Genomic DNA, 26,596 nt, shown 5'->3' with positions numbered 1-26,596 from the left:
GAGAATCAGCGTAGCGATAAGTGATACGATGAGGCGCTGCTGGCGCGCTGAATCGTCGCGCTTGTGTCAATATGCCAGTCTGCCCGCGTCGTTATAACCCTATATGACGAGGCGTGACTTCTTGTACGGCTCCTCGTTCTTGCCTTTTATCTCATTGACCAACCGGGAGTTGAAGATTCGTACAGCTCTGAGATCCAAATCTTCACGGTGTATTATCTTGAAAGTGCCATTCGCAATGAGACCATCGATCTCAGCCATTGCAGAGAGCTCAAATGGCGCGCCATTTGCGGTTATCTTCCCTTCTCGGCGCAGCTTGACTGCTAGTCCCAGGTCATCTTTTTCCTTCCTAGATAGGAACACCTCGACCTCAGTCGTATAGGTCTTTGGCTTGTTCTTCGAACCTGGGGGCCGTCCTCGGCGGCGTGGCGCTGGCGGCATCACCGGTGCATCAGGAACATGAATCCCTCTCTTCCTCAGGCGGCGATTCAGATTCACAGCGCCGGCATGCTCTCCTGATTCCACTTCTGCGGCAGCGTCACATAATGAGGATCCCCAAGCAACTACTGGGCCGCTTTGCCGGCCCGCCAGTAGGCCGTCGATTTCTCTACCTTCTTCCTCCTTTTGAGGAGGAAGATCAGTGTCTAGTAGGCGCCGAGTCGGAGGCGATTCGATCTTGTCTCGCTGGTAACGTCGGACTGAAGTTACACGGAAATCAGTAATACCGCTGGGTAGGTCCACAATCATATTGTAATCGTTGACTGAGATAACTTTGTGTGGGCCAGTCCATCCTTTACCTTCTCGCCAGACCTGCACGTCGGTTCCTGGTGCCAGGTTGAGCATTTCCGTGACAATCGGGCCGTTCCTGGCCTTGAGAGCGTTATTGACTTTACGCGTGGCCATGGCGTTCCTTAAGTCGATCATGGCCTTCCTCATGGCCTGGGCGCGCTTTGCTGTCAATGCTGATGGTGGCGAGTCGTAAGTCATGCGAGGATAGGCACCAAAGACTAGTATGGTTGGTACTAATCCATCTGGTCCTACTGTGTCATTGACAGCCTTAACCACCATCTGAAGTATGATCTCCTTGTCGACGCTTTCACCGAGTTCCGACAATATGATATTATAAGCGCGGCGCAGTGGTGTGTGGTACCGTTCGACCTTGCCAATAGCGTTGTGAGCCTCGACAGGCACCTGGTGGCACCGGATTCCCATCATCCTGGCCTCAGTTCTAAATTCTACTGTAGCAAAGTTTATTCCTGCGTCGTGGGATATGACATTAGGGGGACCAAGATATGTGTCAATCCATGCTGCCCGAAGCGCTTCCCAGGTGTCCTTAGTTGATAGGGACTTCAAGAATCTCGCTGCTTGGAATGAGGTTGCCCAATCAACGATATGCAGTACTGGCTTGCCATCAAGATACATAACGTCAACAACGATCTCGTAGTTGTACTCGCAGTCGTCATGCAACGTGAATCTGTATCGTCTAGGTGCTTGCCGGTTTATTTGGCAATGGTGGCAGAATTCCTCAATCTGCGCAAGCATCTTATAATCCACGTCAAGATGGCCTGCACGCTTTAAGACCTTGTGCAGCCTGTCAACTGCAGGGTGACCGAATCGGCGGTGTAACCGCCTCATCTCAACCTCAGTTAGAAACGCCTCTGGTGCGTACTTCTCATCCAGGAAGAACCACGGGTGGCCTCGCTTGCGAATGACCGGTACGATAAGATCTCCCTGGATCATCTTATTGGTAAGGTTGTCAAATTTAACGCGTAGGCGATCCATATCTTTGAGGCAGAACAGGAAAGGCGTTGGTGAATCCATGGCGTTGAATTCTATATCACCAAACTGCGATTCCACGGTAATCACTGCAGTCGAGGTTATTGGGTCGCCCATGCCAAAGCGGACTGAGTACTCCCCTACACGCGATCTATCGACCTTAGTGTGGGGATAGAGTCTCAGGAAGGCAGCAAGTTGTCCTTTACCAATGGTTGAGACAGTCGATGCTCCTGTATCTGGCATGATCCCATAAAAAGTCTCATTTTCATAGTGGTCGAGAAGAAACTGAGAGGCAGGTGCAAGGTAGTTATTCTCGCCTTCTGATTGGCCAGATAATTTAACTTCAAAATCGAGGTGAAGTCCAGGCGGCTCTATGCCATTATTGCAGCCTGTTATCCGGTGGATAAAGGCACGATCCTGCAGTTGGTTGACCATAAAGTACGCGGTGGCCACGTCCTGCTTAACCTCCTCCTCAGTGGAATCCTTGTCTTCCTCGTCTGACGAGGTGCCTTCATATTCCTGCAAGAAGGTCTGGTAAGCGTAGGTTGACAGCTTCTTCCTTCCATCCACCTGTCGATAGCGGTCATATCGATCTCGCGCTTCGCGGCGTTCTTCTTCAGAATGCTTCCATGAACGGCAGTTCTCTTGATGACAAATAAAGCACCTTCTATCGCTCTTCCTGAGTTGTTTAGCGTCGTCACGGTTCTTGCGTTGGTATTCTTGACGCGATCTAGGATAGTCGTGGCGATTTGTGTGTCCTATAAACTTCCTGTCTGTATAGAACACTTGAGGATTATTGACTTTATCTACCATATACTGGCCTGCTGATTCCTTCCGCTGCACTACACCTGCCCTGGCACGCAGCTTAGAAACGATCGTCTGGAAGCTGCTTGTTGGTTCACTGAGAGCCTCGCCCATTTCTGGTGTAGATTGACACGCTCTCGTGATGGCAGCGATGAGATGTTCATCACCAGCATATGCCGATCCTAACGCTCGCTGGCATAAATGAAGTTTATCGACCATGAGATCTATAACCTCAACCAACAATTTGCCGGGATTGCTTTGGCGCTCTCCAGCCAGGGTGACTGTGGTCCACTCCTGGTAGTAATCTGTCTGGTTGTTGGGCGTGTCAAAGTACACTTTTATCGCATTATACGCCTGAGCGAACGAAGCACCTGGCTTGACATGGTGCATATAGTACGCCCCTGCACGTCCAGATAGCATCTCAGGAAAGACTTCCCAATATTGACTAATTAGAATGCTAGAGAGCTTGCACGCTCTTAAGAATGCGCGTACTTTATCGTCCAAGATATCATACCGATCTCCAGAGTAAGCAAACTTTTTATCCCATATCTTGACGAACGTGAGCATTGACTTTGAATCAATAGGCTCACACTCAACTTCTCTAGGTGGTAGCATGGTCCAATCATCCCACTCTCCTAATGGCATTGAGATCCCAGGCGCTGGGGGTGCTATAGTATAACGCGGTGTCTGCCTATGCCAGTCGTCCTCAAGTTTGGGGCGGTATGGGTAAGTATAAGCAGGTCCAGGCAAGCTTAGGCGATCTTGAGGTCCATTAGGCTTGTCATCTCGTGGCACTATTAGCGTAGCATTCGCGCCGGTCAAGAACGGTGATCGCTTGAAGCCTTGAGCGTGATTTTCTGGCTGTTGACCATGATCTTGAGACGTCTGCTTCGGTGTCTCTACCAACAGTTGCTTACCCTTTGCGTTGTCCTTCTTGCCACTCTCGATAGAAGAGACTATTACCTCTGGTTCCTCTTCTTCACTGCCATTTTTTGTAGTAAGTTGAGGGAACTGACCCTTGGCCATTTTCGACCGTGAGTCAAAGGTTTTGGCGGCAGTAATCTCATGCGGCCACTCAGGCATCCTAGTCATCTGCACTAAATCATCTAGTGCCTTTGCAATCGTCTTCTTCCTGCCAACATAATCGACAAAGATGCCTCGGTCCATTAGCATGTCCTTGATCTTTTTCTGGACGTGTACGCTAAGCCGTTTAAAGTCATCATGGGTCCAGTTGCCGAAGTAATCAAGAAGCCACATGAAGATCTCATAATCAATATATTGATTGCACGCGGCATAGTACAAGGCACTTATTGCACGAGTAGATAACGCTATCTCGGTGTCGCCAGGTTCAACTTCCTTATCCCATAGCGCCATGTTGACCAACTTGCGTCCCGTCTCGTTGTTGAACCCAATCTCAGTCATCCACCTGTCGTCAGGGAAGTTGATTTCCGGTACGGTTTGGTACCTTCCTGAGGAGACTCCTCTATCTCCTGGAGATGGGTCTTGGTATTGATATTCGCTAGTATCGTCCTGGCTATTGTCCGACAGGATGGCGTTTTTGTCAGCCATAACTGGTCTTGTTGATATTGTGAAACTTTCAATAAGGTGTCACGTTTTTCTTGATGATTGTTTTTGTTGTTTTTGCTGTTGGCTTGTGTACGTGCCAACGACGCGTCTCGCGATAGGGCGGTAGCTCTAAAATGTTATTACAATAACAACCTATCCCAGACTACAGGTTCCTAGATCTCGCTCAGAGATGAGAAAACCTTTTAGCAAAGACTCGATTCGTCAACAGGTTGACGGCGTCGAATCTCCCTCTTCCACTGGACTTGGTTTCCTACACTAGGAAGCTCAAATCCTGGAATCCAGTTCTATTCTGTAGCCACAGGTGACTATCGATATAGAATTCAGAGACCTTGCCAATCTGTCTTAGTTTTTGCAACCAAGACTGATCAGTGTGGGTGCACTAAGGTGCATATGCGTACGTACGAAGCACTTGAGTCAATCTCAATAGGTGATTATTGGGTTCTGTGTTCTGTTGTGTCTGTCTGTCTTAATGAGGCCCTGACGCGGTCTATATAGTCCTTGCTTGACGAGGTCACGTGTAAGCCATACGTGACCTCTCCTTGCTGCATACCAGTGCCAGGCATCTCGATTGCACGAAGCAACCAACAGTATGCCTTCTCTCTTAAGCTGTCAAAATCTTTAAGCCAAGTATCTTGTAGATCTCCTAACTCGCCTTGGTAAATAAGAGCTGGAGGAATTGCTATTCCATTAGCACAAATATATGCAATAAAAGTAATAAATTCTGTGCTCCTGTCTTGAATTGCACCAAGTAATTTCTTTGAATGGAGCTGAGATTTTAAGACAATCCGCTTTTCAGTATGACAGAGGCCTATATTGAATCCTTTCTCATCAAAGTTATAGGTATTTGATGGGCTGATGCGATATTTTTTGATTTTCTCTGTGAGCTTTAGTATATTTGTTAGTTAGATAACATATCAGCGAAAATTCAAAGAGGAAATCAGTCAAAAAGTTCATACTGTATTATAAAAATGTTCAAAATGTACTGAATTATCAGCGACTTTGCAAGAATAATCAATTGCTTTCAGATAAACACTATCAATTCGATTGTGGTAGTGGTGACAGAATCGACGAATCCAGCACTCCCCAACATCATGTTGTAGAAGCTCTACAACAAGATTTCGGAGAATTTGAGGCGTTGGAGGTAATCCACGAGACGAGAGCTTCGAGATATGACGAAGAAGAACTTCTTCTTGGGCATCTGTAAGGAGTTTGCAGTGAATAGAAGTTGCTTCCTGGTTTGATACGGTCTGGCCTTTATACCGGCGCCTTAAGGTCGAAGGCTCAAGATTATATTTTCTGGCAGTTTTGGCATATTGAGGCGTTTTTTGCGACTCTAGATCACTAATTGCCTTTAAAATATCCGCTTCGTTGACCATATTATCGAATTTTGAATGTTATTTGTAGGAGCGGGGTAACACGGGCATCGAGTGATCGGAGGCATCGAGTGATCGGGAACGATAGTTAGGAGAGATGTGTAGATGCTACGAGGGCAATCTTATCCAGTTCGATCTCTAGAGGGTAGAAGCCCAATTCCTAATGTAGGATAGGTGTAGGAGTGGTGTGGAAGACTAGAAGAACTACTCTTACTCCTATTAGGATAATAATGGAGAGGTCTTCTAGGTGTTTGTTCACTTAGTTTGGAATTAGGGAAGAATCTAGTTAGGGTCTGGGTCAGGTGCAGCCAGGCCCCCAAGTCTCAGTGCCAAAGTACACTTTGCTAAGGACATAGGCTGTTATGGCCTATTGTAGGAAGTGAGGTTTCATCCTGTGAACTGTGTTTCCAAGAGAGTGTAGAGCGCTCACTATTGTGATTGCTCTAGATGTTATTTCTTGAATATGCCAGTTAAACTTCAGCTTCTTGTTGAAGAGGATCCCTAGCCAGTGGAGGTATGGGCGATTAGTTCCTTTAGAGATTCTAATTGAGCCAGCTGTGACTGACGGGATTTTGATTGGATCCTGTTCTTCTCGTTTTTAGGAGAAGTAAATAAGCTTATATTTATCTAGTATAAATATAATTTCTTTAGTATTCCTTCCAGACATTTATATATACATATAAGTCTTCGGTAGCGAGGTAGTCCAAGCAAAGACACGAAAGAGAAACATCTATCGGTAAAACATCTATCGGAGCAAAGTATACACAACCTCAGCATCCCCTGGATCCAGTGACAAGGCGATGGACTGCCGCTGCATGATTTTGTAAATGCATTTGATGCAGGAAAATTTCGCCGTCATCGCAGAAATTGCACTGCCGATCCGCAAGATGCTTGTCTTGAAAATGTCGCACTGTTGCGTCGGGCCTCGACCACTTTTTGACGCGTTTGTGTTCTGGAAGCAAGCGATTACCGAAGCACTGAAAACAGACTATTGGTTTCTCGACATTTGGCTTCTTGCGATCTCGCTCTCCGGCACGGATGATATGCTCCCTGGCTTCCTCCAGGAGATCGCGTGAATCCGAAGGGGCAACATCCGATACCGGCGTCGCGCTGGCTACGCGCTTAGACGGCTTCATTTGATCGAGTTCGTCGTCACTGGGTGAAGCTCGTTTTCGTCGACCACGAAGAGGGCCCCCTTCCCAAACGCCGCAGTATTGAGTGACGGCCGCGGTGGCCGCGTTTCGCCTCTTCCACTCATTGTTAAGGGAGTGGGATGTAGGCCAGGTGAATAGCTTCTCTAGGAGGTGGATCATTTCGGAAGGCATCTGGGTGACGGTCTGCAGGTTGTGTTTGGTCTCTTCATTGTGGAAGGCGGTCCCCGACCGTTGACGTTCAATATCGATCTTTGCCTGTTTCCGGCTGAACGCTTGGCGTACTTCTTTCCTCCGGACTCGGCAAAGGCGACGGAAGATTTTATCAACATCTTGGGTCAGTCGACCCAGCCGGGACATGTTGCGAGGGCTGGGACTCTGTTGGCAAAGTATGGCTTGCGCATCCCGCTCGTGTACTGCCGCCAGATACTCCGGATGCTGATACAACTCCGCTCGGTCTTGTGCGCTGATGACTCGTGGACGCCTCTTATCAATCCAACGACTGATGCGCCGGATGGCGTGCATCAACATCGTGTTGGGCTTCCGGCCATTCATTATATTCTGCATGTCGGTATCGATATTGCGTGGTAGATAGTGGTTCAAGAATGTGCGACTGGAGGCATGCTTCATGATGAGATTCTGCTGTGCCTCGCTCACACAACCTATATTAACTCTCTGTCAGGTTCCGCTCTTTATTGGGGACAAATGACATTATGCCAGACAAGGGCGAACTTACCACTTTCATTTAACTGCTTTCCACCGCCATATCGCATACGGTGAGCAAAAAAGATGTGCAGCCACCCGTGGATCTCTCCTAAAGATTGCAGTCGGGCGGACATCGTGCTCGCGTTGATTGGTCGATTCCACTGGATCATTGGAGTTCCATCGACTATCGTGGTCATGCAGAAGAGAAAGTATTCCTCAATTTCAGGCTTGAGATATAGCTCCATCTGCTCACAACCGTCTTCCACTAACAGCCGTCGCACGTCTTCCATAGACCGAAGCCCGTTGGCTTCAAAGGCATCTAGGTAAAATAGGATGCTGAACAGGAAGACATGAGGGCTAAAAATCAAGGTTGGATCATCCACAATTTCAGGAAAGGGGAAATTGTTGCTAGCACCAGATTAGTCTGTGAATGAAAACCACCTATACTTAGAAGAGACGGTGAAGGGATGTATGCTCACTGCTGTGTGATACCAAGGAATTGTTTAGTGTGGACGGCACGAAGCTCTACCATCGGGATCGGAGGCCCGCCAAGGGGATCTCGTTGAAGAGAGAATTGGAGGTGCTTGAATTGCAGCGAGAGCAGGGCGGAGATTCGATTCACGGTGAAGATCCCCAGGATGGTGAAAAGACAGATCTGGATCCGCTCGAACCCCAGGTGAAATCGCTTCTCGGTCGTCCGGAGGACGGTTTCATTGAAGGCAGTCAGATCCTGAACATGGACCCCAGTTTTCTCGCGTTCTTCCATGTCCAATTTCCATTTGTCCATGAGACTTCGAAGACCCTATTCACTGATTAGAGACAGAGGTAAAGGTCACCATCGAGCATGAAAGCTTACCGCGTTGATCTCTTCACACTGTACTTTATTGAAGCTAGTCCGCGTAATCAGTCGATAGTATCCCTGAAGAGCCTTCCAATCTGCCTCAAGCGCGCTCCCTTTCTTGATCCCTTTCATAAGCCGGCCATTTTTCCCTCGCTTGACCTTCATACGATAATAAAAAAACGGTGGATATTGTTCGTCGTTGCTTGCCGGAGGGCCTGCTCTGCGTTGCTCCATTTAGGAGGGGCATCCTGCTCGGCCGCTTTCACCGCGCAGTACCTGGGAGTAGGTTAGTGAAACCATTCATCTCAACCAGGAGTGGCTTGGGTGGACTCACTTCTGCCACAGTGTCTTGATCTGAGATCTACGAGTCTTAGTATTGTCTGATCTCCCGTAGTCCAGAGGAACGTTCGCGATGTCTTCATCCGTATCGTCGTTGGGGTCATCGCTGTACTCGGGCAACTCAGATGGTACGACGGAGGTCTTCTTTCGCTTGGAAGCACTCGAGGGAGGGTTCCGTAATCGCTGTGATGGAAGCAGTGCAGGTAGACATGGCTGGGCGTTGGAATCTGGCTCGGTCAAGGTGGTCGAGTAGCCATCATCACGCTCATAGTCATCGTCAGAGCGATCTGAGTCGGAATCGGAAGACGAACTGGACTCGTCACCCTCGTGAACAGCAGCAGCATCATAATCGTCATCAGGGTCGATAGACTCGCGGAGTGGAGGGGCTTGTTGGCGGACTCTAGTCTTTACACTCATAGCGAACCATAAGAAAATGAGTCGACTGATGGTGCTCAAAACCAGAAATCAGGTGGGGGGTAGAGAAGCGCCAGAGAAGGCAGAGGAAAGGACGAGGATGGAGGGCGATGGCAGAAGAAGAAGAAGGAAATATGGGCTCACGGCAGGCGGCAGACGCCCGCGTGGCCCAGCAGGAAAGTGAGGCCAGTTTTGGCTTCATCGCGAGCCAGCATAAAAGTCGAAAAAGCGCCAAAATGCATGGGTCAGGAACTCAGGAACACAGGCACCCCACTGTCAGCGTGCTACACCCGTGGATCTCTCTCCGGCGCGGATCAACTATGCTCCGAGAGTCATGTGACCTCTGTAAAGGGGTCAGCGCAGCTGTAGTTAGCTTAGATAACCAATAACAACAACCAGCACATTAACAGGTTATGAGCTCCTCGCATCTTCAATCTAAGCTTTATAGATGCTTTATCGTGATTACCTGGACCTGACTTACTTCCTAATTCGAATCCAGTCACAAGATGGCCATATACGACCGCACCAGTCAAGGATCGCGACAAATCAACTTAGAGAGCCACCTACAACAAACATCAAAATGTCGGTCAAGAAGCCACCAAGACCTACATTGGAAATCAAGAACTTCACGATCGACTGTTTCTTCGACATGTCAGGCCTCACCGTCTCACTGTCTCACCGATTGTCTGAAGGACTTCTAGGCTTAAATATAGCTCCTAGGAGTACCTAGACTCGACTCTGATTTTCGATTATAACCTCCTCTACTCTTCCAAAAATGTCTGCCTCTAACACCTTTACCTCTGGTGAAAAGCTCCCAATCCTCGACTACTCCAATTGGGTTGATTGGAGTGAATACTGGCAAGATCATCTTATTCTCTATGACCTATGGCAGTACGTCGATCCAACATCTACAGTGACGGTGCCACCCCCTACGACCAATGTCAATCGAGATATTGCTAAAACGATAACCGAAAACCTTACCAAAATCCGTCAATATGTGTCCCCTGAATGTCGCAAGCTCCTAGTTGGCCATACAAACCCAAGAGACCTCTGGTCCTCACTCAAGGCTGGCTGCGACCGCGGGACAACTCTCCCATTAATTGCTCAATACGAATCATTCTACAACAACAAGTGGGAGCCAAAGGATACCATTTCTACCTACACAAGTCGTTTCCGCAATATCTTTCTTTCCTTGGAAAACACCTCTTACAAAATCCATCGAGATATAGCCGTTCATATCCTCGTGGATCGACTCCCTGACTGTTACAAAACCAAAGTTCAAACGGTAAAACAATTGAACCTTCTCTTCATTGAAACAGTGACCTACCTGCTTGCCAATATCAAAGATTCCTCTTCTGAAGGAGACAACACGTCTGGCCAAGCCCTAGTAACTCGAGGCCGTCGTCCGAACCGCAGAACAAGCTCTCGGAACCTCCGTAATGGAGGCAATAACTCAAATTCAAACCGTCGTGAACGATCAAATCGAAATTCTCGGAATAAGCGACTTATCTGTAACTGGTGCAAACGAGAGGGCCATTACGAGCGTGACTGTCATATTCAACAACAGCAACTAGACTCTGGCGCTGCAAAGCTTGACAGAGGTCGTGCCTACTTAGTTCAACAGCCAAGCAGTTTGCAACCTCCGCCTTAGCCGCTACCTCTACTGGCTCCTCCACCTCCGCAGGCAAATTTCTCCTCCTCCCAGTCTCAAAGCTCTGAGTCAAACGCTTACAGTTATCCATCTCATCTTCCTCTTACAAGAGCATCCTACATCAATAGTGAGATCCGACAACAAGACTATCTCAGCTGGATACTGGACTCTGGAGCTACACAGCATTTCTGCAATAGCAAATTGGACCTTAAGGACTACAAACATTTCCTTGAACCCAGAGAGATCTACCTTGGAGATAATACTACGATCTATGCAGAGGGATCTGGTACTCAACATCTTCAAGTTGGGCCTTATATTCTAGTCCTCAACGTCTGGTTCGTACCAAAATTGGCAGAGAACCTGCTGTCCTTGCAGCTCCTTGATCGAGCTGGCTACTCTACTCTTATTGAAAATGGCATTATCTACATACAGCAGCAAGGCGACTCAAATTCCGCATAGTTTCAACTAGCCAATTCGAAGCATGGAGATCTTTATTGAATGCATATAAGTCCTGCATCTCTAGTGAATGCCCCACGAGCTCTCCGTACAAGAGAATTCAGTACACTCAGGCTATGGCATAATCGCCTAGGCCACCAAAATTTTCGATCAGTGGGAGATCTCATGAACTTATCTGTGCCGCGTCAACTACCTACATGCACAGCATGCCTACAAGGTAAAATGAAGGCAGATTCGCACCCTCCTGTGCTTGAACGTTGCAGCAAGTCATTCGACCGCGTGCATGCCGACCTTATCCCCTTGGACGGTATCTCCCTTGGTGGATCTAAGTATATGTTACTACTGGTCGATGATTACACTCGCTATGTATGGTATTACTTTGCCTCAAGCAAGAATGTTCCTGCAATTACGCCTCTCCTACAAGGATTCATAAACTTGGTCCTAACTCAATTCAATGCTGTAATTAAGTCATGGCGAACTGATGGTGGTACTAGTGAATTCATAAATAGCATGGTCAAAGAAATAAATCGCCAATACGGAATACTTCACTAAATCTCTACATCTGGTGTCAAGCAACAGAATGGTGTACTGGAACGACGAGTTCAGACGATCAAGAATATGGAACGCTCTATGAGAGCTGGTGCTGGTGTCCTAGATGACTACCGACTACAAGCTGAGTCCCTGGCCACCTCGGTATTTCTAACTAACATCCTGCCATCCACTACTCTAGGCAATACATCCCCACATCTTCTTTTATATAAGAAGTAACCACCTCTTACTATCTTGAAACCCTGGGGATGCCTCGTCTGGATACACCTTCGAAAGGAGCACCGCAGCTCGAGCTCTGATCCTCGCTGCAGGCCAGCCATGATGGTAGGCTATATACAAGACTCAAAGTCTATTTATAAATGTCTTGATCTTCATACTCTGCAAACAAGCAATCACTCTGAAATCAAGTTTGATGAAGACCTTTTCCCTGGTCTATGGCTTAAACGCCCTGCCAGTTTTAAACTGTCTATTGCACATAAAAGAAATCCGCCTGGTTCAGTAGTTGATACTGTACTTGGTCAGTCAGTACTGGGAGCGCTTCCCAATGTATCAAGCGTACCATTTTCCTTGATGAACCCCTTCTGGCTGCAGCAATCCTAACCACCTGCAGATCCTGTGAACCCGGAAGATCCTGCAAAGCCAGTAGATCCTATGGAACTAGCAGATGTAGCCCAAAGGGCATTGGACTCCCCCTAGTCCCTGGCACTCCAAATGGACAGCCAGCCCATCTACAACCCACGAGGAAGCGTTGTATTTGGCACCTGCGTCAAAATCCATGAGCACGATACTACTAGGGAGCTTGTGGAAGCCGCTTTGATCGTGCAAGGCATGGAGTCGCTCTCCTGCCCACCCTGGCAAACAGCAGAGAGGATCCAAACAGACCACAATGGAGATCCTCTCTCCTATTCGGATGCCTTGCTCCAGGATCCGATTAGGTGGCCACCAGCAGTGCAAGAAGAACTGAAATCTCATGAAGAGAATGGAACTTGAATAGTTCAAGAGATCAGTCAGATGCCAAAAGGGCGTAAGCCGATTCCCGGCAAGTGGGTATTCAAGCGTAAACTGAGTCCTGATGAAGACATTCGCTATAAGGCATGATTGGTGATTAAGGGATTCCTCTAACGCTTTAGAGTAGACTTCATGAAAACTTATGCCCCAACTGCCTCGTTAGCTGCATTCTAACTCCTGGTGGCAATAGCTGTGCACAATGGCTGGTCCTTACGCAATCTTGATATTATTACCACTTTTCTAAATGGCGATATAGACTCTGAAGTCTATATAGGGATACCAGAAGGCATGGATTTAGATCCAAAGAAATATGTTTTAAAACTGCACCGGTCTCTGTATGGACTTAAACAAGCTCCGCGCATCTAGTGGGATAGGATAACCTCATTCCTATTAAAAGCAGGCTTCTATCAGTGCGATGCTGAGCCAGCTATATTCATTCGCAGCCTGGATAACAAATTCCTCATACTCCTCCTATTTATTGATGACATCCTGCTAAGTGGTGACCAGGACGCAATTGAGGAATTCGTCAAAGAATGCTGCAATGAATTTAAAACTCAAGATATAGGAACACCTAGGCGCTTCTTAGGCATCCATATTGAATATCGGAATGGCAAAGTGATATTGCATCAGAAGGCATATATACAGCGAATTCTCGAGCGCTTCAACGCACCCACCTGTTGCAACTCCACTTAATCCCAAGCACCCACTTGTTGAGGCAACTAATGCAGAAAGTCTAAATGAAACAGATGCTTTAGAATACTGTGCTGCAGTGGGAGCACTAATCTATCTTATGATTTGTACGAGACCTGATCTTGCATTTGCACTTTCTCGCCTCTCCAAATTTGTGCAGAAACCAGGTATAAAGTATGCCACAGCGCTTAAGCGTGTACTCAGGTATCTGGCTGGCACCCAGAACCTGGGCATCGCCTACTGCAAATCATACTCTAATGACTCAGTCTTATATGGCTATAGCGACTCTGACTTTGCCGCTGATTTGAATAACTGACATTCAACTTCTAGTTTCATATTCCTTTTGAATGGCGGCCTAATATCATGGAAATTAAAACAGCAATCTTTAGTTACCAGCTCAACTTATGATGCTGAATATATTGGACTAGCAACTGCATCATATGAGGTTATCTGGCTTCAGAAACTCATTCTCGCTATCCTGCCTCAGTATGCAGAACATACAATGCCTTCCAACACAATTCATTGTGATAACCAAGGCGCCATTGTAACTGTGAATCAACCTAGTCACTCGCCCTCTACTAGGTCAAAACATATCAATATCTATTTCCACGTTATACGCGAGGCTATCGCAAATGGCCTTATTCGTCTAGAGTATATTCGTATAACAGAAATGACGGCCGATATATTGACGAAAGCACTACCGAAGGAATTGCATGAACGTCATGTAAAAGGAATGGGAATGGAATCAATATGACATGTACCTGAACTGGCCTGGTTTCCTCCATGATTTTTCATCCCACAGGGTTTTGCATGGAGGTTTTCCCCCAGGACTGCCTGTATATACTCTCTTTTCTCCTTTTTTCCTTCTCTTCTTTTCTCACTCTCTCTTACCTCATTAAATCACCCGTGATCTAGTGGGAGGATACTAGCCGATCGGACGCCTTTGGTGAGATCCCGGATGAGTGGGAGTGTCAGCGTGCTACACCCGTGGATCTCCCTCCGGCGCGGATCAACTATGCTCCGAGAGTCATGTGACCTCCGTAAAGGGGTCAGCGCAGCTGTAGTTAGCTTAGATAACCAATAACAACAACCAGCACATTAACACCCACCACGGGACCACGTGACGATCTCTTGGCAGAATTACGGGCACGCACTGGGAGACCTTGCGGGCACGGCAACCGGCAGAACCCGGGAGCGGGACAAGGCGGTGACGGACCAGATTGTGGAACGGACGCAGGTTTTGACGTCGGTCGCGCCCGAAAACAGGCGTGTCGCCACAAATCACAATTGTTTATAGAGTCATTCCAAACTGTTCTGTGAATCCAGCCATTTTCATAACAGCATTTGATACCACTAGATGATTCCTCAAATAGAATGTAGAATGTATCCATCTTCTAGTATTGTGACCAGCGTGCGTCTAGCTTCTGGTGTAAGTTCTCCTCGAAAAGGGAAGGATCGAGAGACAATGGATCACTGAAGATCATTAAAGGTTTTGTTGTTGTCTGTCAGAGCTTGAACCGCCGAATCTCCTGTTATTGTAGCAATAACTCCATGTTTCACCTGAGAGCTGTATACCTAAAATTGAAGTTCGTTGTGCTGAGCTTAAGATATCGTTAAGATATAAATGGCTACAAGCAATTACATACCCTGAAAAGATAGTGTACTATTGAGCTCACAGCCCCAGGATGTCCATTTGTGAATTGTACATATAGTCCCGAGTGTCAACATCAATTCTATACTTTTTCAACGGGATCAGACGAACATAGCTTCGTCACAACAATTTCAAACTTGTCTCTGCTGTAGAACAGGCCTATTGGTGGTGGCCCTTGTTGAACCGATGGAATTAATGAGATGTGTTGTTCGGGAGTAAAGTCCACTGGACCGACAGGGCTGTAGAGATCGAGATCCCAATAGTCGATTTGACCAATCTTGTGTTGGTTTTTAATCTAACTTCTCTTTGATTCTATCGACAGAGTCAACACTGAGAGCACAATCTGCAGAGAATGGTCTCCGAAGGTCATCAAAGAAAGTATATCACAACCTGCGCTGAGGCGGTTCAGCCATTGTGAGAGAGGTTCGGTTTGGGCAAAAAAGCCCAGGAGAGAAGACTGCTTGCCATGCTGTAGGATCCTGAGAGCACTGGTGTGATGCAGAGAATGAGGAAGGCTCACCTGAGATTGCAACTTGCCTCTGTTCCTCGCTTCTATGTTGTTTAATCAATCGAAGCACACATCAGTTTCTTATTTTACAACTACTCATCAAGAACAATTGTTGTGAGCCAACTCACTGCATCCAATGTTCAACACTTGTCATACTTTTTTTTTAATGGTTTCCGTTATTTTTATCCTTGCCTTGGATGGAGTCATCTTTTGAATGAGTGCCAAAAACATAGCCACTCTTTTCCAATTGCTTTCGACATTTCTCCTTGACGACCTCATCATATTGAGCAAGAAAGAATCTCCTACTCATAACTGAAGTGGCTCCTAATATAATAGGAATAAAAGAGAGAAATGTTGAAGAAAATAAGCATTAAGCAGGCCAAAACTATAAAAGAAGATGTGAGAAGGGTCAGAGCTTCGATTGATGCTTCTGTGTCTACACAGCGGTTACTCTTCTACATCTTGCTTGGCAGATAAAATCTGCACCTCCTGTCTTTTGTGTCGTCTTTTTCTTTTTCAACAGGCAATATACTACTGAAGGATAGAGCACCTTAAACAACAGGGTCATGATCAGGGCCGCAACAAGGTGAATTCACCAAATCAACAGTAATATGGGGCCGCATGCCCCTTTTTGGCATAAATTACCAGAGCTAGATAGAGTGCTCAATAGATACCCTAGTTAGTGTGAGTCCCTTAATAATCCGTGAGCCTGACTGTGAGCGCCGTCACAAAAGAGGTGGCTGCTAAGTAAAAGTCCCACCCAGAAAAGGAAATATGGTATGTAGAGCGACCTAGGTCCATCTCATATATTGTGAGTAAGCAACTCGAAAAGCGTTTATTTCAGCAAACCGAATGTAACTATATCTTTCAATACATTCTGGTTGAAGATTATACACAACTTGGTATATAGACAAGATTAATGACTCTTGTACAAAATACTTGAATCCAAAATCTCACCTGTCGAAGACCGAATGAAATCAATCTGCAGATTGTGCTCATCCAAGAACTTCATCGTACTATAACTGTAATCATCCGCGTACACAAACGCATTGTATGACGGCACAGATCCAACCGAGGACAACCCTTCAATGTTACCAGTACCACCGGCAATGATATACATAGGTGCCTTGGGATCAGTCATACCGTTGGGATCTGCGGTACCCTTATAAACAGGCAAAAAGCGTTGAGAGTTGTGCACATGTCCAAAGACGCCAACGTCGACGCCATAGGTATAGAGCAAGTCTTCGAAAGCATCTTGACATGATGAGCAGGCTGATGAACTATCGCCGGTCGTATACCATGGTCGATGTCCGGCGACAATTACCCAGGGTGTCACGCTGCGGTCAACACTGGCGAGGTCAGCTGCCAGGAAGTCCAGTTGCTGATGAGTAGCGCCGAAGGGCCCACCGTCGAGACCGGCTGAGCCATCTTGACCGTCAGGAGCATTGGGGAAGTCCGTTTCGGTGTCTATCATGGCGATATGGACCATACCATACTCAAATGAGTACCAGAAGGGAGGGTTAGACAAGCTCTTAGCCTTGGCGGCCAATGACTGCGCAGTGGCGTTGGTCGAGCTAGACGTGTATGCTTTTGGCATGGTCTGTCCAAAGCGGTGCAAAAAATCGGTAAAGTTCTTTTGACCTTCGGGACACAATCCAGAGGTAAATGGGACTTCGGTACAATCAGCTTCATGGTTACCTGGGCTAGCCATGTAGAGCTTCCTTCCTGCGATGGGTGCTAGTTGGTCGTAGAATTGCTCGAGAATAGCTTGATACGCATCCTTGCCATCGAGAAGATTGTGAGGTTTCTCAAACCAGTCGTCTGCGTAAGCAAAATCACCGGGGTGGATAACAAGCTCGTAGTCATCCACCGTAGTAGCGAGGCGGCCAATAGTAGAGTGGTTCAACTCTGGCTGAATGGTCGGGATGTCATCTCTTTTGCTGGTAGTGAATCCATCAGCACCATAGACGCCCAAGTCAACTACTACGTCGAGGTTGAATGGAGTCTTGTCTCCTGGCTGGCGGGGACTCTGAAAGTGTCCGACAGTCGAGTTTGTGGACACGATCTTGTAGTAATAGGTTGTTGCTGGAGCTAAGCCCGACAAGATCACAACATTAGAATACGTGCGAGAGCTTTGGTACGTGGTCGATCCAATGGTGGAGCAAGATTTCAAGTTGAGATTGTCAGGGGATGTTCCATACTGAACGCAGCCCGAGCTCTGGGCCGCGTATGTATTCCACCCCACGGAAACAGCTGCGAACAACCATGTTAATTCATTGCTCGGGTTTATTGCTTCAAATTAAACAGGATTATCTCACAGGATGGTCCATATGCTGCCAATCGCTGCTGAAACGGGGTTGTCAGATCCTTCGGGATAGGAGGGAAGTTGATGAGCCCAGCATAAACACTGGGCGCAGCTAACAGCACTGCGGCTGCGCTGATGCTAGTTGTAGATTTCATCCGTAACAGACTGATATCTATTTTCCCGACTGGTCGTTCAAGTGAATGCAACCGCTTGTCCGCAACGATAAAACGAAACAAAAATCTCTATCAACACGGCATGAAACACGGATTATATGTAATTCCAACGTTACATGTGGCATGCATTATTTAAATGAATGCATTCATTGGGCCAAATCACAAAACCCGAGGGCCGAATTCACAAAAACCAATCATGGGGGCGGGGAGCACCACGCCCATGTCCATTGTCGATCCATCTCCGCTGCCAGAGTAGTAGCCATAGCCTGATAATTCACACTATATTTTCTACGAATTTGGAATTGACGGAACATTGCACGGAATAGGAAGAATTTTCCTATGTGCCTGTGTCCACGCGGTCAACGGCGGATCCTATGAACAAGCCTCGTTTCGTAAACGTCTGTCAATGATTTGACAGGGAACGCCAGGAACGGGGGCGGAATCATAGAATGCAGATTAAGTCTACGTCTTATATAACTTAAGAGTTCCACTGTGTTCGCTAACTGCCATTAGTAAGCAGATAGTATGTTTTCGATACTTCATGCAGGTCATTCCCGCATATTAAGATCATGTCGTTTTCTCAACATAAAAATTCCGGACGTTGCATGTGACGATCAACAAGATGAGCATGCTCCTTTCGTATGATCTGGTTCGCTAGATTTAAATATCCGATATGGACTTTGAGTACATGAGACAAAATCAAACAACTGGTGGCTGAGTTTTCTTCAGCCGAGATTTCCGCTCCGCCATCTATGACCCCGCCACTGGGCAACCATCTTCGGGATCTCACCCACCTGGTACTACTATGAGAATTATATCAGTGCTAGCAGGTAAACTGACATTCTGTAATATTTGTAAATGCGATGATCAGATAAATCTATTAGCCAGAAGCTGAACTGAAGGCGGAATTCCCTATTACAATAGTGTGCTAGTTTCTTTGATATCCTCCATATCACACTAGCCCTAACCTTGCCTAGGTAGATTTGATGCCCCTTATGCATTTCAATGCCCCAAAATTTCCTATACTTGCCTGCTAGATATTGCTTTATCGCAAGAGATAGGAGCCGAGTAACAAGTTACCTGATTTCTACAGCTTCATGTTATATAGCGACGAGTCGCCAACTCCCTATTTTTGATCCCTTCAACTTCAATAGTCGTCGTCATATGTTTCATTATATCCATCAATAGGATACTTGATTTCGTTCCCAAGAAACTCCTCTTCGTCTTCGTAATAATCAGGCTCCTCGGTCCCGTCGAACCCCTCTGAGTAAGCAGAATGGCTTTGGTGGTGGTTGGGAGGTATGTTCCATCTCGTGTGACCCTGGTCATCCCGTCTGTCCGGGGCTCTACGGGCGTTATCCCGATGCGCTACCATGGAAGAGAATGGAAGTTGTCTTTACTGAGCGGCTTCCTTCTGTTCCATAGATGGGGTTCCAGATAGCCGACTTGTAGAGTTTTTGGTACTCGGGCCTGAAAGATGGTTCTCTTGAGGCCATGTTCTCTCTTCCCGTTCCCACCCTTGAAAGGCCACCTCATAGCTGGCCCCTTCTCCGGAATGACCCACGAGTTTCCCCAGTGTCCAGTTGTTGCTGAGATTTGGGTGGCTTAGAGTGATAGCCGGGACCGTATTCATAATCATGGGGATCATAGCCGTCCGCAAGTAGACTCATACCATAAGCTTATTGCCCTTCTGTTTCACCAGGTATCTCAAGCAAGTAATTATCAAAGTGTCGGATGATGTCTGCAACAAGTTGGAATTGTTGGTAGTCCAATACTGGTCTCTTGAGTGGCAACTAAACTTGGTTTCGTTGATCAGATCCAGTTTCTCCAGGCTCGTCCAGTTCAGTCTGTTCGTGCCATGTCTCCAGCGACCCAGTCTCCATATCAAACTGCGTAAATGAGTACGCAATCTGAAATTCATTGCGGATCTGTCAGCCATTCCATCTACTTTCTGCGTGATTGTCGTAGTACCATGCTGTTTTGCCCACGCCAGGCACGCTATGCACGAGAATGACCAGTCCAGTTCCTTTGCTTTGTATCAATGCCTCTGGAGATGCGTTTTTGGCAGGGTTGGACCATTTTCTAATTTTTTGGATCAATTTGCTGATCTTTGAACACATTTTCCGACTCCGGTATCCGTTTCAGCCGCTTTATGTCCAGGCGAACGAATCTTCGTTCACGAAATGCATATGTAATTACTCGATTAGGAGAAGGACGAAATCATCAGGCTCAATCAGCGCCGAGTTCCCGGCCTCGCTTTCCCGTAAGAAGTTACTCTTCTCAAAGTCACGATCGCTGAGGATACCTACGAAATTTTCTTCTGACTGTATACCCTTTGGTACTACACTTATCGGCTCCACGGCGTTTGCACTGCCCTAATAATAGATGTGCATTGGGTCTGTTGTTTCCCGCCATTCAGTTTTCCAATTGCGTAAGCGAAGGTCGGAGGATTTAGCAAAATTGTTGTTCGATTTGTGGCCCTCGACGAAGTCGACCATAGCCTGACTGTCAACATACTCGGAGTTAGTCTGTTCGGCTGGTTGGATACTCTCCCTTGGCTCATGAGCGAAAGCCCAGCCGTCGTAGTAGAGATGTCTCTCGGTGGACGTGATGGTCTGAAACCACTCTCCTTGTTCCTTTCAAGACCGCAGGAAGTTTTTGGTATCTTTCAGAAAACGCAGTGGATATACCTGAAGCGTTATATTCTTGAAGCCGCCGAACGCTGGACTGCTATACCTGTCCGGGAAAGGGTTGTATGTGATACCGTCGAAGTCGATGTGATAGCACCAAATCTGAAGTTCCTTGCCCATCGAGTTTTGGAGGCGTGTCGTATGTTGCAAATGTAGTTCCCTGAAAGGCTATCGCGGCTAATCGTGCGAAGTCTCCAGATGTTGTGGGATACTCTGGCTGTCCTAGCCAGACCTGGTCCGGAGGCCACTCGGAGAGTGATGGCACGTAAATGAGCTCCCCAGGCTGGAAAAATATCCCCAAGTCGAGAAAACGCACTTTGCATTGTGTCGTGCCGGCCGCATGCTTCCACGTGGGAGTGATATCTTTTTCCACAAATTCGATATACCTTCGAACGTGCCTCAGTGCTATGGTAGAGTTGCCAATATCACCGGTAACTGACTCCTCGGGAGATCTAGGGTCCGACTTCTGGTCTTCGAGCTCAGCGAATTTGGCCCTAATCTCTGACTCAATTTGATCAGACACGAGTGTTATCTGCATCTTCCTACGTCTCATACTTAGACCATCATTCTTCCAAGAGACTTAGGCACTCCACTATTTGTGGCAAAGAGCAATAAAAGGTAAGAAAAGGCCAGAAAAATTCACGAGGCCTTATTCCATCCCTGGAGTCACGATGACCGGCGAGCCTTGACGGTAAGAGGAGGACCTGTGGTGATTGGATCCGGACGCGCTGGATCCATATCTCCTCAGCTTCAGCTAACTCAACTCGTGGCGGTCTGGCTGACCACCCAATAGGGCGTCGATGCATTTCCAGTTTCATCTCTATCAATATTGTGGTGACCCCGAAGGACATCAATTTTTTCCAGATCTTCTTCCGCTGTATAGCAATTTTTAAGGTGACGGTAGTTCAGTGTCAACACTTCGACCTTCAGCGGAAGCGCCTTTCGATGCCCTTCAAATGACTTCTGCCGTTCAATTCTAGCACGCTCTAATTCCCCTTCTGTGGCTTCTGCCTTCAGGAAAATATGGTTCTTGCCATCCTCTAGACCGTCCTGAATACAATCGGTGGATTCTTCTTCCGTGGTAGACATCTTTCAATGTCCGCGTCTCGCTAAGGATACATTGGCAATCGGCTTTGGGGGAATAGTAGATTTGCTGCGAAGCACGGACGGCGGTTAGAATACTCATCACACATTATGACGAGAACTGGTATGCGAACTCTAGGATTCATTAATCGGACACTTGGACTCGACTCGTGGAAAACACGGATCTCATGATGTTATATAGGCTCTCTGATGTTACGACTGGCATCGTTTCCATTTCCTGCACCTGTGGGCTAGGTACTTGTAAAGACTCTGCGGCAGAGTCTCTGCCTAAGTACAGGTAATAATGCTGCCATGTGAATGAATGAATGATGTTTATCACTCCCGTAGGGACTAACCCTATAACTAACTAGGGCACTACTGCATTAATAACATAATCGTTCTCACATTTCGGGCCTGAACTCGCGATAGCCCATATTATCATCCTCGTAACATGTCTGCTTGGTGTTTGGATCCTTCAATTGCTGTTTTTAGGGATTCCCTTGGTGTTGGCTAGTAAATGATCTTAAAGGTTATAATGCTGCCATATTCCGCACTTCAATCAGTATCTACACCGATAAGATTAGTCCATAAGCGGCTAGTACACGCGGCAGAGGGTGGGTACCGATGGATGCCCAAGAAGCCTTATTGCGGACGCTTAAAATATTCAGTAGATTTCATTGGACAAAATATCATTGTGGCGCATATACAACAGCCTTTATTGGCTGTAGTCTCGTATTACGCTTTGAGCTAATGGAGACGAACTTTATATGGCTTAAATCATGCAGCAAGCCTTCTGTGATTGGCTCACGGAATCCCTGAATAGGCAATACGTCTTCAGCTTTCTTCAGCTGGGTCGTTTTCTCCTGATCTCAGGTAACGGCTTTGCATTGGTATTCTGTAGTAAAACCACACGGCCGTCAACACTTAGGTCATAGTTTCCGACAATTGTATGCACAGTTGTTGGTATTTGCGACGATGGCATACCTACATTTCGCTCCAATCTCTTATATCCTGGCCTTCCTCGCAATCGTCTACCGGTCCCTAGCCGCCGTCCTCCCCGTTCGCGATAATACTATCACTCTCCCTCCAGGCGTGACCTACAACCCCCAAACGAACGTATGGTGTACACCGACGACATGGACGGACGTAGCTTCCTTCTTTCTGGGAAACTATATCTCCCATGCAGCTACCGTCATCTCTTTTCCCGGCGAACCTGTTAGTGTAACGGTTGCGAACATGGTGCTCTCCATTTTCTTCCCGAGTTCTGGCGCAGGTCGCGGAGTATTAGCAATATTGCGACATGCGGCCTTCTACAAGGATCCAATCCAACAAGCCCTTCGGTCGAGAGCTCTGTGCATGGTGGTCCGCTCGCCAGACTGGAAACCCGCTTCTGGGGAGACACTTCGGTCCTTGTCATTCCTGTCGAAAGAGCTTCGGGATGAAACTGGTGAGAAGTACGAAGCTTATAAATTAATGTGTATGGCTACAAGCTTTGTGACGGTGTTATAGCAGGTTGCTTACATTTTGCATATTCAGCTCACAAAAATGAAGAAGTCGAACAATACGTGAAAGAATTGTAAGTTGAGTTACAACTGAGGCCTTTTGAAATCGCGGAATATGCTCACGATACCTCCTTAGAGAAGCATACCATGATCCGATCGAACTCAAGGTGGAGAGTCCAACATGGCTAGAAAGAGGCGCTAATTCTACACGTCTCGAAATAGTCGGCCCCAATTACCAAGTTTTTGGAACATACCAGCTCCCAGAGGGATACGAACTTGCTTATGTGCCTGCCAACGCTATAATTGAATCAATCTCTCCTTCGAACGACAGCTCGGACCATAAACCTTATCCAAAGTCCGATTTCAAACTTTCCTCAGTCTATAGTTTTTCTTCAGCATTGATCTCAATTATCCAAATCATATATGCCCTAACGGGCCTGTACCGATCTAGAGGCGACCAGGTAACGAAGTATGGATATGCAGCATTCTCATTTACGGTTCTACCGTATGTGATTATGTCTTTTGTCAATCTGCTTGGTAACTTGGTCACTCCTCGGTACTCAACCCTGTATCTGATCCGGACTGAGATGATGGACGAGGCTTCACGCCGTGGAGGTGAGTTCGAAGGGGTTATTGGTAAGCTTCAAAGCGCAGACCTTGAAGTAGAGGATACCTTTGTGTTCTCAGCGACACTGAAGAGTCCCCGCAAGAGTTGTGGGAACTTCAGCTAGCCGACAAGATCTATCGTGCTGGCGATGTGGAGCCTATATCTGCTGAAAGCAAGGAGTCGATCTCGAATGCGAATGAAGAGCAAATTCAAATTGACATGACTGTATCGCATACTTTGGACAAGGTATTGTCAACACGCGAAAAGGAAGTGACGAACCAAGTTGAGTCATCGAATAGCCGCGACATAAACAAAAAGCACAGCAAAAAGGCTGATCAGAAGCCTTTACTCATTTGTCCCAATTGCTACCAATTCCGAACCATAGAAGAGCGGCCCAACAAATTCCTAAGCCTGACAAATCCAAAGCAGTACAACCTCGTTGGTTGGTGGTTCGTTATGGCTACCCGCGTCTGCATTGCCGCCGCCCCCTTGGCCGTTATTGGCGGCATGTCCCAATTTAAAATAGGATCAAGTACAGTACCGCAGAGAGCTTGGACAATGACTTGGCTTGCTGTAGGGATGGGCGTGCCGTTTCAGCCGCAGTTATCCCTCATAATTGTTCGAGCATTTTCTGGGCTTGTTCAGAGCGGAATTAAAATGTACAGGAAGGAAGCTGATGCCCGAGGCAAAAAAGCTTTCTGGGATTATGTGATAGAGTGCTCTGGGTATATTCTTTGTGTAGCGGTTTTTGGTGCACCGGCCGTTGGAGGATTTGTTGTCGTTACGCAGATGCTTAGGGAGTCAGCGTCTTGTGAGGTAATATAATCTTATTCTCAGGCAGCGATAATTATGTCAGTATATCCTAGCAGGTCTACCTACTACGACTTTGCGATATCAAGGAATATCTTTGGAGGGATTTATTTCTTAGGGTTAACGTCAGCTCCGTTTTCCTAACAAGCTAAATAACCCTCACCTACTAACGTAATCGGACACCGAGCGGGCCATGACACCGAACGGGCCAGTTCCCTCAAGCGCATCAAAATATTTCTATACACCAACTTTCAACACGCCATCATGCCACCAATATGTACAAGAAGCATACAAAATTTCAGCATTCAAGAGGGCAAGATACTACTTGCTATATCCGATTTAAGAAATAGAAGAATTCGATCTGTACGTGAAGCTGTACGGATCTATAATGTTTCACGTACAACTCTCCAACGCCGACTTGCTGGTATCCAATATCGAGGTGAAAAACGCGCTAATAGTCATATATTGACTGAATATGAGGAGGAATCTCTTCTAAAAATGGATTCTTGACCTTGATAAACGTGGATTACCTCCCCGGCCATCTCTCGTACAAGATATGGCGGATCTGTTTCTTTCCTAGCATGGCAATAAACATGTCAGTGAAAGATGGGTCTATCGATTTGTTGACAGACATTCGGAAGTCAAACTACGGTTTTCACGAAGATATAACTACGAGAGAGCAAAATGTGAGGATTTTAAGATAATCCAAGAGCATTCTGACCGCGTACGAGACGTTGTACAAGAATATGGAATCTTACCTGAAGATATATATAATTTTGATGAGACTGGCTTCGCTATGGGTCTCTGTGCTTCTGCAAAGTTAATTACGGGCAGCGATCGATATGGAAGACCTTATTTACTACAACCTGGCAATCGCGAGTGGGTTACAGCAATTGAAGCAGTTAATTCCACTGGATGGGCTTTGCCCTCATACGTTATCTTCAAAGCAACAACCTTTTATCAACAAGGCTGGTTTGAGACTCTTCCACAAGATTGGAGACTTGATATTAGTAAAAATGGCTGGACAACAGATGACATTGGAATACGATGGCTTCAAAAACACTTTATTCCTCATACGACAAGCCGTACGAAGGGGAGATATCGGATGCTTATTCTTGATGGCCATGGAAGCCATTTGACACCTCAATTTGATCAAATATGCACTGAAAATAATATTATACCAGTGTGTATGCCACCTCGTTCCTCGCATCTCTTACAGCCTCTCGATGTGAGTTGTTTTGCTGTTCTCAAACGACAATATGGACGCCTTGTTGAGCAACGTGTACGGCTTGGATTCAATCATATTGATAAATATGACTTCCTTACGGCTTTTCCAGAGGCTCGTACAATGGCGTATAAAGCTGAAAATATTCAGAATGGCTTCAAGGCAACTGGATTGGTGCCATTTGATCCAGATCGTGTTTATCAAAAGCTTACAGTTCAACTTCGCACTCCAACACCACCTCCCAGTCGATCAAGTAATTCACAATCCTCTTGCCAGCAAACACCTCAAAATCCACGCCAATTCAATCGTCAGACGGCAACAATAAAGAAGCGTATAAATGAGCCTACAACAGGTCCATTTGAGGTGGTTGATCAAGCGATAAACCGGCTGTCCAAAGCATACGAAATGAGCAGGAATGAGCTTCTGATTATACAGAAAGAGGTGCATGATTTACGGGCTGCAAATGAGAAGGAGAAGCAAAAACGTAAACGATCTAGAGCACAAATATCTCATCAAGGATCTCTTACAGCGCAGGAGCCCAGGAACTAATAACTAGTCGAGGTGAGGCCTCTCAACCTCTTCCCGGCTGCACCAGTCGAATCCGAACCTCAGCCTCTCAAACCACGCGTACGACGCACGCAAATGCAGTGGATTGTGGGATTGTCGGGCATAGAATAATCGATGCCCAAATCGTACTACTA

At 46.7% G+C, this 26,596-nt stretch overlaps 10 protein-coding genes across 10 annotated transcripts in view, besides 10 other annotated features; 4 read left to right on the top strand and 6 right to left on the bottom strand.

The window, feature by feature from the left end:
* Positions 1 to 99: 99 nt before the first annotated feature.
* On the bottom strand, positions 100 to 4,146 carry TSTA_042150 (uncharacterized protein; the record flags this gene model as incomplete). Its single annotated transcript, XM_002484648.1, has 2 exons — positions 100 to 3,022; positions 3,092 to 4,146. 2 exons carry the CDS (start codon positions 4,144 to 4,146, stop codon positions 100 to 102), a joined length of 3,978 nt encoding a protein of 1,325 aa, XP_002484693.1.
* A 449-nt stretch (positions 4,147 to 4,595) lies between these two features.
* Positions 4,596 to 5,540, bottom strand: TSTA_042140 (uncharacterized protein; the record flags this gene model as incomplete). The annotated part of the gene is made up of 2 exons (XM_002484647.1): positions 4,596 to 5,041; positions 5,198 to 5,540. 2 exons carry the CDS (start codon positions 5,538 to 5,540, stop codon positions 4,596 to 4,598), a joined length of 789 nt encoding a protein of 262 aa, XP_002484692.1.
* Positions 4,815 to 5,531: a mobile genetic element.
* Positions 5,541 to 5,631: 91 nt separating the features above from the next.
* Positions 5,632 to 6,165: a mobile genetic element.
* Positions 6,166 to 6,307: 142 nt separating this feature from the next.
* On the bottom strand, positions 6,308 to 9,183 carry TSTA_042130 (uncharacterized protein; the record flags this gene model as incomplete). Its single annotated transcript, XM_002484646.1, has 6 exons — positions 8,569 to 9,183; positions 8,402 to 8,510; positions 8,250 to 8,351; positions 7,873 to 8,195; positions 7,425 to 7,801; positions 6,308 to 7,350 (listed from the first exon to the last, which is right to left on the bottom strand). The coding sequence occupies exons 1-6, from the start codon at positions 8,988 to 8,990 to the stop codon at positions 6,308 to 6,310; spliced, it is 2,376 nt and encodes a 791-aa protein (XP_002484691.1). The 5' UTR covers positions 8,991 to 9,183.
* A 579-nt stretch (positions 9,184 to 9,762) lies between these two features.
* Positions 9,763 to 10,557: a mobile genetic element.
* On the top strand, positions 9,763 to 11,097 carry TSTA_042120 (uncharacterized protein; the record flags this gene model as incomplete). Its single annotated transcript, XM_002484645.1, has 2 exons — positions 9,763 to 10,602; positions 10,639 to 11,097. The coding sequence occupies 2 exons, from the start codon at positions 9,763 to 9,765 to the stop codon at positions 11,095 to 11,097; spliced, it is 1,299 nt and encodes a 432-aa protein (XP_002484690.1).
* Positions 10,342 to 12,168: a mobile genetic element.
* Positions 11,260 to 11,853: a mobile genetic element.
* Positions 11,317 to 12,633, top strand: TSTA_042110 (uncharacterized protein; the record flags this gene model as incomplete). The annotated part of the gene is made up of 3 exons (XM_002484644.1): positions 11,317 to 11,553; positions 11,674 to 11,787; positions 12,340 to 12,633. 3 exons carry the CDS (start codon positions 11,317 to 11,319, stop codon positions 12,631 to 12,633), a joined length of 645 nt encoding a protein of 214 aa, XP_002484689.1.
* Positions 12,535 to 13,317: a mobile genetic element.
* Positions 13,318 to 13,324: 7 nt separating this feature from the next.
* Positions 13,325 to 14,092: a mobile genetic element.
* Positions 13,442 to 14,661, top strand: TSTA_042100 (uncharacterized protein; the record flags this gene model as incomplete). The annotated part of the gene is made up of 4 exons (XM_002484643.1): positions 13,442 to 13,545; positions 13,738 to 14,065; positions 14,257 to 14,372; positions 14,436 to 14,661. The coding sequence occupies 4 exons, from the start codon at positions 13,442 to 13,444 to the stop codon at positions 14,659 to 14,661; spliced, it is 774 nt and encodes a 257-aa protein (XP_002484688.1).
* Positions 14,186 to 14,227: a microsatellite.
* A 1,722-nt stretch (positions 14,662 to 16,383) lies between the features above and the next one.
* On the bottom strand, positions 16,384 to 18,023 carry TSTA_042090 (acid phosphatase, putative). The gene is made up of 2 exons (XM_002484642.1): positions 17,819 to 18,023; positions 16,384 to 17,753 (listed from the first exon to the last, which is right to left on the bottom strand). Exons 1-2 carry the CDS (start codon positions 17,958 to 17,960, stop codon positions 16,417 to 16,419), a joined length of 1,479 nt encoding a protein of 492 aa, XP_002484687.1. The 5' UTR covers positions 17,961 to 18,023; the 3' UTR covers positions 16,384 to 16,416.
* A 2,330-nt stretch (positions 18,024 to 20,353) lies between these two features.
* On the bottom strand, positions 20,354 to 21,206 carry TSTA_042080 (uncharacterized protein; the record flags this gene model as incomplete). The annotated part of the gene is made up of 3 exons (XM_002484641.1): positions 20,354 to 20,614; positions 20,669 to 20,714; positions 20,743 to 21,206. The coding sequence occupies 3 exons, from the start codon at positions 21,204 to 21,206 to the stop codon at positions 20,354 to 20,356; spliced, it is 771 nt and encodes a 256-aa protein (XP_002484686.1).
* A 221-nt stretch (positions 21,207 to 21,427) lies between these two features.
* Positions 21,428 to 21,757, bottom strand: TSTA_042070 (uncharacterized protein; the record flags this gene model as incomplete). Its single annotated transcript, XM_002484640.1, has 2 exons — positions 21,428 to 21,543; positions 21,568 to 21,757. The coding sequence occupies 2 exons, from the start codon at positions 21,755 to 21,757 to the stop codon at positions 21,428 to 21,430; spliced, it is 306 nt and encodes a 101-aa protein (XP_002484685.1).
* Positions 21,758 to 22,726: 969 nt separating this feature from the next.
* The window catches only part of TSTA_042060 (pogo transposable element, putative), a gene marked incomplete at both ends in the record, with an annotated part of 4,067 nt that continues 197 nt past the window's right edge, over positions 22,727 to 26,596 (top strand). The window contains 7 exons of the mRNA XM_002484639.1: positions 22,727 to 23,228; positions 23,261 to 23,327; positions 23,390 to 23,868; positions 23,922 to 24,671; positions 24,858 to 25,109; positions 25,154 to 25,265; positions 25,301 to 26,379. Coding sequence (XP_002484684.1) covers positions 22,727 to 23,228; positions 23,261 to 23,327; positions 23,390 to 23,868; positions 23,922 to 24,671; positions 24,858 to 25,109; positions 25,154 to 25,265; positions 25,301 to 26,379 — 3,241 coding nt within the window. The remainder of the gene's footprint in view (positions 23,229 to 23,260; positions 23,328 to 23,389; positions 23,869 to 23,921; positions 24,672 to 24,857; positions 25,110 to 25,153; positions 25,266 to 25,300; positions 26,380 to 26,596) is intronic.
* Positions 24,980 to 25,168: a mobile genetic element.
* Positions 25,167 to 26,387: a mobile genetic element.

Source organism: Talaromyces stipitatus, genomic scaffold, assembly GCF_000003125.1.
Source record: "Talaromyces stipitatus ATCC 10500 scf_1105507295515 genomic scaffold, whole genome shotgun sequence".
NCBI classification, from domain to species: Eukaryota; Fungi; Ascomycota; class Eurotiomycetes; order Eurotiales; family Trichocomaceae; genus Talaromyces; species Talaromyces stipitatus.
This window is presented reverse-complemented; position numbering and strand designations above follow the sequence as displayed.

What these genes read in the sequence shown, in the direction of transcription:
- TSTA_042090 (XM_002484642.1), bottom strand. Translation starts at nt 17,960, where the DNA reads ATGAAATCTACAACTAGCATCAGCGCAGCCGCAGTGCTGTTAGCTGCG. An exon ending in GGCAGCATATGGACCATCCT is followed by an intron (nt 17,754 to 17,818) that starts GTGAGATAATCC and finishes GGTTGTTCGCAG; the next exon opens with CTGTTTCCGTGGGGTGGAAT.